This window comes from Anser cygnoides, chromosome 18 (genome assembly GCF_040182565.1).
Source record: "Anser cygnoides isolate HZ-2024a breed goose chromosome 18, Taihu_goose_T2T_genome, whole genome shotgun sequence".
NCBI lineage: Eukaryota > Metazoa > Chordata > Aves > Anseriformes > Anatidae > Anser > Anser cygnoides.
This window is the reverse complement of record NC_089890.1, coordinates 1492041-1502053: the sequence shown is the minus strand read 5'-3', so window position 1 is coordinate 1502053 and position 10013 is coordinate 1492041. Positions and strand designations below refer to the sequence as shown.

Sequence of the window (10013 nt, the reverse complement as noted above, 5' to 3'; positions counted from 1 at the left end):
GGCCCCTATACCCACCTGGAGGAGCACTTTCCTCCTGTGCAATGGCATGTGCAATACCCAGACCATTTACTCAGAACAGGGGAGGAGCAGGGAATTACAGAAGTTCACCACACCATCAGCTGGTGCAAAGCTTTATTTCTGTTGTCCAGGCAGTACAAGGGCTGCAGTGCAGCAGGGCGCGGGAGGAACAGCACCCACCAGCTACAACCAGCCACTGCACGCTCCGAAGAAGTTACTTCATGTCTTTACCCGCTGCTTTTTCCTTCTCCTTTTCTTGGGAGGAGCTGCTCCTGGCTCCACTTCTTCGCCTTGCTGCAGACTTTCCTCAGCTGCTGCAGGCAAGGAGCTGTGACAGGAGCAAAGATAGTCCTGTGGTTCCTGCCTTCTCCAGCACTCAGGGCAGCTAACCCTTCCGCCTTCCTTCCCTCCTTCCTCCTCACGCGAGGAAGCCATCACCAAGGTACCCAGGCAGCCCTGGGCCCAGTTACACCCCTCCCACTGCCTACCTGGGGACAGCATCCTGGTCCCTGCAGCGCTCCAGGACAGCCACAAAGAAGCCCTGAGTGAGTGTGGCTGTAGGAGAGGCACGGAGGCAGCACTCGGCCCCAGGGAAGGTAGCAAGTCCTCGGCAGGGCCAGGATGGGAACACGTTCACTAGCCTACAGCATGGCACACGGGACAGCACTGACCCAAAGCAGCACAACAGCTGCTGAGGCAACAACATCCCGGCCTCCTGTGTTCTGTCCTTCCCCATCGCTTCCCAAAACAAGCGCACCTGAAGGCCGAGCCCTGTTCCTGGAGCACCGCCTGCACCACATCCTCATTCTCTTCCCGGTGCACTGAGCAGGTGGAGTAGGCCAGGCGCTGGACCGCCGGGAAGCTCAGTGCATGGCTCAAGACTTTGCGCTGGAAGCCAGCCAGTGCCTGCAGCCGCTCCGCACTTGGGGCAGCTTCCTCCACCGGCAGCCGGTTCACCATCCCTGCAGAGAGAGCTGCAGTCACCCACCAGAAGCCCCGCTTAAGCCTGCTGCCTTTGGCAGATGGGATGGTTCAAGCCCCCACATTACCTGAGCCACTGCATGACGGGTCCAGCAGGATGTAGGTCACTTTGCTGTACTTAGGGTCCTGGGGATCAACCGTCAGGAAGTCCTGCTGGGCCAGCTTGAAGCTGGTGACACCGGCTCGCATCAGCATGGTGTTCATGGTGGCCAGGCGTTTGGCGTCCAGATCAAAGGCAAAAATCTGTCTGAAAGTAGAGCCCAGCACTCAAGAGAAGCATGAACACCCTGCCCGGTCCCAGGGCCGCACTCACCACAGCAGGCTGCCCAGCTGGCACCAGCAGCCCTAAACACCTATCTGCAGGGCAGCCAGAGCTCAGAAGCTGCTCTCCCACACAGGTATACAGGGCAGAGTGCCAAGTCAGCAGCTGAGGCATGACCCTCTATGATTCCATGTCCCCTCAGGCATTCCCAATGACCCAACATCATCAGATTCCCAGCCCACCTCGGGAGAAGGGAGTGTCAGCCTGAGTCAGCAGGTAAGGTTACAGGCTGTAGCTCTTCCCACCTCAGCCCTGCCACATTCTCACAACTGTGACCACTCTCAGTCCCTCTGGGCCCTGCCACACAGCAGCCTGCACTCACCCCTTGTTCTTCAGGATGGCAGCCAGGTGGCTGGTCTTGTTCCCAGGGGCAGCGCAGGCATCAATCACGTGGGAGCTGGCAACAGGGCTGAGCAGGAAGGCAGGGAGGCAGCTGGCCTGCAGGAGGACAAGCCACTCCGAAAGGTGCAGGCTGCATGCACCTTGTGCACCAGCTGCCCTTGGCCCCTCCTCAGGTCACATCAGATGCTGTGGGGTCACAGGTGACCACTGGAACATGGGGCGAAGTCTGCACAGCACCTACCTCTGCTGCTGGAAACCTCTTCCTGCAGCGTGGGAACAGCACTGCACAACCCAGAGCGCCATGTTCCTCCCAGCTGCTTGTCAAGCAAACAAGCAAAGCTGGGGGGGGGGGGGGAGCCCCACAGACTCAGGCTGTGCTCAGGGTTTCTGTTTCGTTCAAGTGCTGCAGCAAAGGAGCCCCAAGTCCAGACCTTGGGGGGAAAAGACAGCCTCCACTCCTCCAGGGGTTTTCCCACCCCTGCACTGCAGCCTCCTGCCCCCCAGCTCTCTGACCTTGTCCTGCAGAATGATGTGTCCTGACGTATAGAGACGGTTGTCATGGAAGTCAGTCTGTGGAGGGAAGACCAGCAGCTCTGGGAGATGAAGATCCAGTAAGAATTTCTTCCCAGACAGGGTCCTCAGCTCCTCCATGCTGTCCACAGGGAAAGAGAATGAGTGCAGTCCTGCTCCACCGTGCCCAATATCAGAACCCCCAGAGCCCAGGCACAGAAACCCCTTCATCCCACACCTCCTCTCCCTCCACTTCAGTTCCAGGCAGCACCCAGAGAGGCGGAAAGTAGGAGCGGGGACCATGGCAGCGGAGACCCTGACCCAGCCACTGTGCGCAGCACCATTGCCCCTCCGTCGCTTGCCAGCCTTCATCCCGCAGGATCTCGCTGCCCGCCCGCCAGCGCCCCGCCGAGCTGTGGGCTGGGGCAGGGGATCGCTCACCTGCCCGCCTTGCCCAGGAAGGAGTAGCCCTGGCGCTTGAAGAAGTCCACCACGTCGTCCACACGCGTCTTCAGGGTGTTGACCCGGACGTAGCGGGGGACCCGCGGGGCTGGGGAGCACGGGGAGGGGTGGGGGGAATCGCACCCGGCCCCGGCCCCGGCCCCGCCGCCGCGGGGAGCGCCCACCCCCGGCCCGCTCACCTCCGGGGCCGGCTCCCGGGGCGGCCGCCAGCAGCTCCTCGTTGCGGCTCACCCCGCGCCGCACCTTCAGCCGGGCCAGCTCGGCCTCCAGCCGCGCCCGGTGCCGCCGGAGCAGCGCCTTCCAGCGGCCCCCGCACTTGAGGCCCTTGCCGAAGAGCAGGTCGTACACCAGCACCTGCGGGCAGCCGTCAGCGCCGCACGGCCCCGCGGCCGGGCCCGGGCCCCCGGCCCCCCGCCCCCCCGCGGCCCCTCACCTTGGCCAGCGGCAGCGGCAGCTTCCTCTCGGCCCGCAGCAGCGCGGCGCCGTCCAGCACCGCCTCCAGCACCGGGGAGTAGCGCAGGGTCTCGGCCACCAGCGCGTACAGCTGCCGGGCGTGCTGCGGGGCGGCACCGGGCGGTCACGGGCGCCGCAGCCTCCCCCGGGCCCTCCCCCGGGCCCCCGGGCCGCCCCCGGGCCCCCGGGCCGCCCCCGGGCCCCCCCGCCCCGCCGCGCCGCGCACCGGGAAGCGGCTGCCGTACACCAGCCCGCTCAGGCCGCCCTCGCCGCGCTCCAGCGCGCTCAGCACGGCGGCGGCCTCGCCGTACAGCGACATGGCCGCCACCGCGCGCTGCCCGCGCTGCCGGCGCCGCCGCTGACGTCACTGCCGCCGACGTCACTGCCGCACGCCTCGGCTCGCCCCGCCCCTATCCCGTAGGCCCCGCCCCTCGGCCCCGCCCCCCGTGCTGGCCCCGCCCCGTAAGCCCCACCCACCGGCAGGCCCCGCCCCGTTCGCCCCGGCCCCGCCCCCTCCCTGGCCCCGCCCCTTCCCCAGGCCCCGCCCCCAAGCCCCGCCCCGCGGGCGGCTCGCAGCGGGCGCAGCGCGGCTCGGGCAGCGCCGTTTATTGAGCGGGGCCGCCGGGGGCCGCCGCCGCGCTCCCCGAGGGGCCGGGAGGGGAGGGGAGGGGAGGGGAAGAGGGGGGACGAGAGGGGAGGGGAGGGGAGGCCGAGGCTCGGCCCGGCGGCCGCGCTAGGGCTTGGCGGGCGCCTCGGGGGCCGGCTGGCGGCACGGCCCCTGGGGGCGCCGGGGGGCGCCGGGGGGGGGCAGGATGATGGGGGGCGAGTAGGGCCCCCGCTCCGGCCAGCACAGGTCCACGATGGGGTAGAGCTGGCCCTGGAACTCCGCCTGGAAGGTGTAGATGGGGCTGAGCTCGTCGGGGCTGTCGGCGTTGTAGAAGGTCAGCTCGCCCCTCTCGTAGTGCAGGTAGATCCCGATGCGCTGTGGCCGGGCGGTCAGCGGCAGGGTGGCCCGCGGGGTGCTGAAGGCCTCGTAGACTTTGCCTTCCTTTAGGCCGATGAGCCACACGCCGTTCTCGGGAGACTTGCTGAGCTTCCCTTTGCGGCTGACCGTGCCCTTGATGATGCCCACGCGCCAGTGGTTGCGGGTGCCCACTATCACCTCCCAGTAGTGCTGGCCGCAGGAGAAGCCCTTGCAGGTGAGGATGCAGTTGCTGGAGTCAAAACGCTTGGGGTTGCTGTCCCGGCGCTGGTAGAGCCCACACTGCACCACTGTGTCACCCTTGAAGAGTTCCAGGAGGGGATGCGCTGTCACCGGGTCCAGTTTCAGCATCTCTGGAGCTAAAAGGAAAGCAGTCGGCCTCCAGCCACGCTAGCAGGTAGGGCTGTGGCTCCAGGTGACGCTGGCCCTGCCCTGAGAGCTGGCACAGCCAGATGGGCTGGTGCTGCTGAACTTTAAGCAGCCAAAGTGTTACACGAGAGCAGGCTGCTACCAGCATGAGATGCTAGGCCAGCCACTGCTCCAGGAGCTCTCCTGGAGGTGAGAAGAGCACAACTGGAGAGCAAGTCAGAGGCCAGGGCAGTGTGGTGCCAGCTGGGCAGCCTGTCCCAGCAGCATGTGCCAGTGAGCCAGGACTCCCGGGGTGATGCCAGCTGGGGAAGTTGGTACCTGGCAGGACGTGGCGGTGCAGCCGCTTCCAAACGGTCATCTTGATATCATCTTGGTGGAAACACGGCTTGAAGGAAATGGGGCTAAAGATGCCATCACCTGGGAGCAGGCTGGGAAGCTCTGACCTGGAAAGACATGGGCAGCCATGACACAGTTGATAGGTGTGTGGCCTCTTCTCACCTTCTGCTATGTATGATGGAGCCACTGGCATCTCCACAGCTGCTCTTGCCCTCTTCTGGGGCTGCATGCATGGCTCTGGCCGTGGCTCTCCGTCACGACAGCAATGCCCACGGAAGTGAGCAGGGCAGCGTGTCCGTGCTAGATTGCCCCAGCAATGCTGAGGTGCCCACTGGCCTGGGCTCTTTAGCCCCGGTGCAGAGGTGCTGCTGTCCCCACTGGTTCCATCCCATCACTCACCTGAACTGGGAGGAGCTGTATTTCTGGAAAACACAAGAGAAAGAGAGAGTCAGTGGTAGGAGGCTCGCAAAATGGCACTTGTCTGCATGGTCACACCTCCACATATCCGTGCCCCACACCAGAAAGGCCAGGCTTCTCCTCTCCTGGGCCTCTGCCATCTGGGGAGGCCCTGGCTGGACAGAGGGCACCGACGACTCGCTTCTCTTGGTATTCTAGCTATGCTTGGTGGGGGTACTCACTGCTCGGGGGAAGGCCCAGGGCTGTGAGCAGTCGGCCGAAGGCAGGAGAGCCTGTCTGACCCATACCACCTTCCTGAGGCACACACTAGTGAGCATACTCACACGGATGAAATCAAGCTGGCTTTCATTGCCGAGCGTCTCCAGAGAGCTATGTATCTCCTTCAGCCTCTGCAGGGCGTCTGATGTCTGCTTGACCTGGGACTCGATGGAGGTTATGAGCTGGGCTTCCTTCCCCTCAACGCTCTCCAGGAAGGTGGCCTTCTCCTCATCAATGTATCTGTGCAGCTCCTGGAACTCCTTCCGGATCACCCACTTGAAGACATCCGCCTCGTTCTGCAGGGAGACAGCAAGTGGCTGTGCAGGACTGCCTTACTATGTCCCTTCACCTGCTTTCTGGTTTCGGAGGCGCCACCAGAAAAGTCTGTGCACCCCAGCAAGCTGCCCTCCACTTCTGTTCCAAACCAAGAGCATCTCTTCACAGAGGCTAAATGTCGTTCCACCTTGCTGGCCTCAGCACCATGGCACCCCTCCCTTACACCCCGCCCAGATTTTGTGTTCCTGATGCCCCGACCAGCTTCGTCAGAACCTTGGAAGAGAGTCTTTGGATCCCTTTGCTGCCAGGGAACAACCTGTGTTCTGGGCTAAGTGGGGGAAGTGCAGCTCCAGTTTAATTTGGGTTCAGCCTTTCTGAGGATCCCCACTGGGAAGCTTAAGCCTCAGAAGGGATACCAAGAGGTCTCTTTGAGATGTCTACCGTGTGGAAAATGGACACACATCTAAACCAAACATAGACTCAATGCACAATTATCAGCATTCTGACTGGGAAGCCTGCTCTGAGTAGGGTGTTTTTCACTGTTATCTCATCATATCCAAGGACATTCGGTCAAAAAAGCTTTGACTGGTGTTCCTGCCAGGACAGCCAGTGAAGGTTACGTCACCCCTTTGGAAAACAAAAGCCACCAGAGAGGGCTACGTTACCTTTCCCAAAACAGGGTTATGTTTAATCCCCAAGTTTCATGGAGAACAGCAATCTCAGGGAACGGGGTGAAAGATAAGCCCTGTCTGCTGTCCCGGGGAAGGGAGAAGAGAGGGAGAGGAATAGAGGAGGTGAGCTGAGGAGACCCGGGAGCAGAGGTTGCTCCAAGAGTTGTGCGGGACACAAGCGACTCTGCAAAGCAGGCTCCTTTGGCATGTGGCACTCACTGCAATGCGGATTTTGTTGTTGATGAGCTTGCTGAAGTGTTCATCCAGGTTTCTCTTGTACCGGTGGACATCGGTTAACAGCACAGACAGCTCCTCCTAAAAAGACAGCAACTCTCTCGAGGACGGTCCTCTCTGGCAGCCTACTTGATCAAAGGCTGTCCTCCTGTGCTTGCCAGCCCCCCAAGAAGCTGTGGCCCTGAGAAGCCATGCTCTTCCAAGCTTTCTGGGGTCCTGCACACCCTGCTGATCACTTGGATCTAGAGGATTTGGGGTTGCCAGAGGCAGGAGAACACTCAGAGCATGCCAAGTACTCTTGCGAGGAGCACCACATCTCTGCTCCTGTTCCTGCCCCTCCGTACCTTGCACCCGTGGCAGCTCTGCACTGGGTGAGTGGTGGTGAGCGGCTGCAAGCCAGTGCCAGGCCTGTGACCCCATCAGCACCAGTCCCCAGAGCCTGCCTCAGGCAGGGTTGTTTTTTTCTGGTGCCTCCCACTCTTATCACCCCAGTGTCAGGAGCTGAGGGGAACAGTGGCCCCGTGCTTTTCCATTCGTTGGGCTTTCATGTGATGTTGGGCAGGGGATGCCAGCTATTTACTCTGCCTGGCTGGGGCTCCTGTTTCCCTGCCTCCTTGCTCTCCTGTGGCACCTCGCCTCAGCCTTTATCTCCAGACTCCGTTTGATAGTATTTGAACGCAATCTTGAAAGGTCCCTTTGGCACTACCTCACCCTTAGCTCTCCCCACCGCGCTCTAGCCACCAAAACCATGCGCCCCCTCAGCCAGGGACATGCTTGACCTGAGAAACGGATGACCCCCAGCCAAGGTTCCCTGCCCCACATCTGCCCGTGCTATGGGACCATGCTGCCCATGCTGGCCTCATTTCCAGCCTGTCCATTCAAGCAGAGGGGACGCTTGGCCAGCAAGTACTGCTGTGCTTGGGGCTGGGACTGCTATGGACGCCCTAACCCCCACCCTGGGGAGTCCCTGCCTGCCGACCTTCATCCGGCAGTACGTGGTAGAGATGGGGGTGATCTTGTGCTGGCGGTGGTTGCCGATGGTGCCACACAGCCCACAGATCACCTCTTGGTCAGTCTCGCAGAAGAGGCTGAGGGGGTTGTGGTGTGTTGGGCAGGACTCTGGGGTGGGCTCTGCCTCGCCCCGGCTCTGCAGTGCCTCAATGACACGGGCCAGTGTGACGTTGGGTGGTGAGGCACTGCAGTCCACGGTTTGACGGCACACGGGGCACAGGAACTGCCCGTCCAGCTCTCCAGACAGTGACACCACGCACGACTTGCAGTAAGAATGCCCGCACTGCAGCATCAAGGGCTCCTTGAAGACCTCCAGGCAGATGGGACAGAGGAGCTGGTCTTCCAGCTCATCGATGCTCATCCTCCGAGCCATGCTGCCACCTTTTAGCATGGCAGCACAGACCTAGCCTGGGAAAAACAGGTGGGAGATCACTCCTATTGCAAAGAGCAAAGTAAGCACAAATGAACAAAGAGAGCTCAGCACTTGGCTAAGGTGAAGCAGAGAGACACCTCAAACACCTTCATGCCCCAGCAGCAGCTCAGACAGTTATGAACTCATCATTAGGCTCCGCACAAATTTTAAGATGCATGTTTTAATACGAGATGGGTTTGGGCTCTGACAACATGGGGGGTCAGGCCCTAGTGGTTCTGCCTATGATGTCAGAAGTCACCACCAAGCTGATCCCCATCTGGGGCCTTTGTCTGGGAGCTGTATCAGAGTGCAGCACATCTCAGGGGAGACCTGTCTGTGTGCCAGGGGCTGGCACAGCTGGAGACAGAGCTGAGAAGAATTTTTTGCTGAAAAATTCCAGTAGTGACCCTGGCTTGTATGAATTTCTACACATCTCTTTGGGTTTGTTGTTTCAGCCCCTGCACGTCCTCACAAGGATTGGCATTAGCTCAAGTGATACATCTAAGCAAAAGCAGAATAAAATCATAAAGAGCATCTTCATCTGCAAGATGGGGACAGAAACCACACAATAAAACCTGTAAGGCCAAGTTTGACCGATATGAGGGTTAGGAGCTTGAGCCAGAGCTTGCGGAGCTGTACCTGCAGCTCACCCCCTTGAAACTCAGCATAGTCTCTGGTCCCCACAGTGCTCCGTGCTCCAGGCCAGCACTCCTAAGAGACACGAGCTGAAATCCTGCATCTCCCCCTGGCTCTGGGGCCACATGTGGCTGTTCTATTTAACAGCTGTAAGGTTCATGCAGTATTGGCTCCCCAGCACGGTGGGATGTAACCACCAAGATCCTGAGCCAGATGGGCTCAACTGCCTACGCATTGTGGCCAGGACAGCTAGCAGCACACCCCCGGTGTAGGGAGGGCATTGCCACCTGGACAAGCAACAGCAATAGGTGGCCCAGGCCCTGGAGGTGACACTGCTCTAACTGTGACAGCCTGACAGTGTTGTGCATGCCTGTTCCTGAATACAGGCTGGTAGAACTTTTATGGTCTCCCCACTCACGTGAAAACAAACCTGAAGTCAAAGACAGACTCGGTAAGTGCCCCAGGGAAAGGGGAGGCAGTGACCTGAGCTCAGCCGTCATCAAGCATAGCATATGGGAGCTTGGTGAGGAATCAAGAAAAGCTCCAATGTCAGCCCAGGAATGGTCAGACACCCATAAGAACCCACAGGGGAAATCAGCTTCAGCTGCTCCCTCTGCTCATGGAGAACCCCCCTGACAGGCACCCACTCACCACACCACTCACACGCCCCGCACCGCTTCCTCTCCGCGCTGGCTCTTCTTGGCACACGCAGCCTGACGGATGTCCCTTGGCTTTTCCTGACCTGGTGGAAGATTTCAGCCCTGGTGGAGGGGCAGATCTGGCAAGCAGCAGGGGTGGCAGCTTCTCAGCAGGAAGGGAGCTGCGCTGGCCACCCCGCTACTCCGCTGCTGCGGCATCAGCCCCGCTGGGGGTGCCCCTGCTTGCCTGGCTGAGGCCAGGTAGCTGCAGGGCCAGCGGCAGCGTGCGCAGCGGTGGGGCAGCAAGCCCTGCTCGCCCGCCGCCCGGCTCCACGGCGCTGTCGGCCCCTGTCCTGTCGCGGTGCACGGCGGCCCTTTGTTTGGTACAGACATGGCCGTCATGTGACCGCGTGGGCAGCTACCAGGGCGCTGATAAGGCAGGACGGGGTGTTGGCCTCGGGATGGGGTGCCCACCTCAGGCCGGGGTGCTGGCCTCAGGCCGGGGTGTTTGCCTCAGGAGGGGGTGTTTGCTTCAGGACAGGGTGTTCGCCTCAGGACGGGGTGCTGGCCTCGGGACGGGGCGTTCGCCTGGCGGAGGCGCTGGGTTCTGTGCGTCCCGCTGTGGTTCTGGTCACCCACATCGCTGGGATCGGGGGACACGCTTTCACCAGAACACTTTCTTATC

The 10013-nt window shown here is 61.3% G+C and overlaps 2 protein-coding genes across 3 annotated transcripts; both read right to left on the bottom strand.

The window, feature by feature from the left end:
- Positions 1 to 115: 115 nt before the first annotated feature.
- On the bottom strand, positions 116 to 3474 carry NSUN5 (NOP2/Sun RNA methyltransferase 5). The gene is made up of 10 exons (XM_066979426.1): positions 3315 to 3474; positions 3069 to 3191; positions 2815 to 2989; positions 2615 to 2723; positions 2177 to 2315; positions 1644 to 1759; positions 1068 to 1246; positions 776 to 980; positions 507 to 659; positions 116 to 346 (listed from the first exon to the last, which is right to left on the bottom strand). The coding sequence occupies exons 1-10, from the start codon at positions 3405 to 3407 to the stop codon at positions 238 to 240; spliced, it is 1401 nt and encodes a 466-aa protein (XP_066835527.1). The 5' UTR covers positions 3408 to 3474; the 3' UTR covers positions 116 to 237.
- Positions 3475 to 3606: 132 nt separating this feature from the next.
- TRIM50 (tripartite motif containing 50) lies at positions 3607 to 8033 on the bottom strand. Of its 2 annotated transcripts, XM_048050099.2 has the most exons (6): positions 7611 to 8033; positions 6617 to 6712; positions 5516 to 5746; positions 5175 to 5197; positions 4758 to 4882; positions 3607 to 4429 (listed from the first exon to the last, which is right to left on the bottom strand). In XM_048050099.2, the coding sequence occupies exons 1-6, from the start codon at positions 8031 to 8033 to the stop codon at positions 3822 to 3824; spliced, it is 1506 nt and encodes a 501-aa protein (XP_047906056.1). In that variant the 3' UTR covers positions 3607 to 3821. The 2 variants fall into 2 exon arrangements, with proteins under 2 accessions (XP_047906056.1, XP_066835526.1); XM_066979425.1 differs by lacking the exon at positions 5175 to 5197 and having other exon boundaries at positions 4758 to 4929.
- Positions 8034 to 10013: the final 1980 nt, after the last annotated feature.